General features: G+C 48.9%; 1 protein-coding gene across 1 annotated transcript in view; it reads right to left on the bottom strand.

The window, feature by feature from the left end:
• TMEM97 (transmembrane protein 97) overlaps nucleotides 1–2,748 on the bottom strand; it is an 8,093-nt gene extending 5,345 nt beyond the window's left edge. Inside the window, exon 1 of the mRNA XM_024737302.1 lies at nucleotides 2,540–2,748. Coding sequence (XP_024593070.1) covers nucleotides 2,540–2,668 — 129 coding nt within the window. The 5' untranslated portion in view covers nucleotides 2,669–2,748. The remainder of the gene's footprint in view (nucleotides 1–2,539) is intronic.
• Between the last annotated feature and the right edge of the window lie 6 nt (nucleotides 2,749–2,754).

Below are 2,754 nucleotides of genomic sequence, written 5' to 3'. Positions count from 1 at the left end.
CTCTCTCTCTCTCTCTCTCTCTCTCTCTCTCTCTCTCTCTCTCTCTCTCTCTCTCTCTCTCTCTCACACACACAGAGTTTCTGGTCAGATCCTGCCTATGCCCTTGACCTTTTACTACAAGTCAACTTAAAAAAATAAAGCTGAGGGCTTCCCTGGTGGCGCAGTGGTTGAGAGTCCGCCTGCCGATGCAGGGGACACGGGTTCGTGCCCTGGTCCGGGAAGATCCCACATGCCGCGGAGCGGCTGGGCCCATGAGCCATGGCTGCTGAGCCTGCGCGTCCGGAGCCTCTGCTCCGCAGCGGGAGAGGCCACAACAGTGAGAGGCCCGCGTAGCGCCAAAAAAAAAATAATAAATAAGGCTGAGAAAACTACCAAATCAAATATATAAGTTTAAATGGGGTCTTTATGATTTTGGAAACATTTTAATTGTATTTTGTGAGTGGAGAGCAAGAACTTTTGGGAATGGCACATTCACAAAAGATAGGAAAACCAACAGCTGTTAAGTCTGGAACGGTTGGCTACCTGGAGTAACATAACTGCTATGTATGTATGTATTTATTTTGCTTGTGCCGGGTCTTAGTTGCAGCACTCGGGATTTTCGTTGCGGCAGGCGTGTGGGATCTAGTTCCCCGACCAGGGATCGAACCGGCCCAAATTGGGAGTGCAAAGACTTACCCACTGGAGCACCAGGGAAGTCCTATGACTGCCTAGTATTAAAGGGACTCATAACATCAGAGATTGTGAACAGGCAGCCTGCTTGAGTTCTGTTGGCCACACAGACTTTGCACAGACATGGCTCTCCTTTCTTCAAGGCAACTAATGGCTAATGCGGAACTGTGATGACCTGTTTAGAAGGATCATGTACTACCTGGGCCTGTGTCGTAGGCTGAATAATGGATCCCAAAGACATCCACATCTTAATCCCTGGAACCTATGAATGTAACCCTATTTGGCAAAAGTGACTTTGCAGATGTGATTAAGTTAAGGATTTGGAGATGGGAAGACTATCCTGGTTATCTGGTGGGCCCTAAATATAATTACAAGTGTCCTTATAAAAGTTGGGCAGAGGGAGATCGGACTAAAGAAGAAAAGGCAGCAAAGTGATGGACCGAAGCAGAGATTGATGTGATGTGGCCACAAGCCAAGAACACCCACAGCCACCAGAAACTGGAAGAGGCAAGGAACAGAACCGCCACTAGGACCTTCAGAAGGAACAAGGCCTACAAGACTCATTTCAAACTTCTGACCTCCAGAACTGAAAGATAATAAATTCGTGTTGTTTTAAATCACTATATTTTTGTAATTCGTTACAGAAGCAATAGGAAACTAATACATCTTGTATATGTTTGAGCTTGCGATTTAACTCATCTCTCTCCTACTTGACAGTTGAAGCTACAGAGCCCTGACTTGCCCAAGGAACTCAAGAAGTTCTTGGAAGAACCAAGTCCCCAGACAATGCTCTTGCCACACACAACCTACACTTTTCCCAGGAAAAGGTAGGTCAGAGGTCTTCCCATTTATGCTTGGAGTTAGAAACAAACCAGACTACGGAGTGGGGGTTTATTGTTGAGCAGTGGCTCTTAACCTTTTGGGGAGGGTCAGACCCCTGGAAAAGTTGATGGAAGCTATGGAAAACAAGGCACACACAATTTTGCATACCCCATTAGGGGTTCATGGACCTCAGGTTAAGAACCCCTGCTCTGCAGAGAAAAAGCATTTAAAGAGAAACAGAGGTAAAATCAAATCTTTACTAGACACATCAGGCTTGCCTGTAGTTCTGCAGACAGATTGGAGAAGTGTAGAACTGAGGACTGGAATTCCGTGATAGAAGGTTATAGGGTCCAGACATGAAAATAAAACTCAATAAATAAAAAGCATTTAAAGCAAAAGTTAAAGTTTGGGGTAAAGAATGCTCTCCAACAACCAGGAAATGGGGCTTTCGCCTCCGTTTCTACTCAGGTGATCATTCTTGCTCAAACCCAATAAAAGAGGCCGATTTGAAAAGGTGTCGTTTACTTCTGAGCTTTTGAAGTTGCTGGATCCTAATCTTGAAATCAGGACGCTCTGCCAATGTCCCTTAGAGGGGTCTAATACTACTTGCGTTATTTCTTTGGGATTAGTCGGTATTTTTAAAGCTCTCCCAAGAAACACAACTTGAAAACAAATCCAATATGTGTCCATAATTTAGACACTGGTTCATCCAGGCTACTTCCCTCAAATACTGACAACTGACCAGAGCTGGGGTGTGGGAGTCTTAAACCCAGGGAAGAACTGTCTTTAAAAGGAGCAAGGTGTTTGGCCCCAGGAGCCTTGGGGAAGCGGCTGGGAAGGACAAAGAAAACCCCGAGGAAGAAGTCGAGTTGAAGGGTAAGGAGGGCCCGGAGCGCCGGCGGGACCCAAGGAAAGCAGGAGGGAACCCTGAGTGGGCGAGGCGGGGCGCCAGGCCGGAGGAGGGGAGATCACGGGGACGCCGGGGCAATCGCTACGCCGAGGGGCGCCAACCTCGGCGACCGGCGGCTAGGACAGACGGCGCCCTCACCTCCACGGGGTAGAGATCGCGCGGAAGCACCGCCTGCAGGTCCACGAGCAGGGTGATGGGGATGTGGGAGAGGAAGTAGAGGCCCAGCAGCCACTCCAGGCCGCGCCGGGCGCCCAGACGCCCCATCATCAGTCGGTTGGCAGAGCAGGAGCCTAGACTACGCTGGAGGGAACGCGACGTGAGAACAGGCCCGCAATCGCGCCATCCCAGGAACC

Source organism: Neophocaena asiaeorientalis, unplaced genomic scaffold (genome assembly GCF_003031525.2).
Source record: "Neophocaena asiaeorientalis asiaeorientalis breed wild unplaced genomic scaffold, Neophocaena_asiaeorientalis_V1.1 scaffold129, whole genome shotgun sequence".
Classification (NCBI taxonomy): Eukaryota; Metazoa; Chordata; class Mammalia; order Artiodactyla; family Phocoenidae; genus Neophocaena; species Neophocaena asiaeorientalis.
Note: the sequence above shows the minus strand (reverse complement) of the source record. Positions and strands in the feature narration are given on the sequence as shown.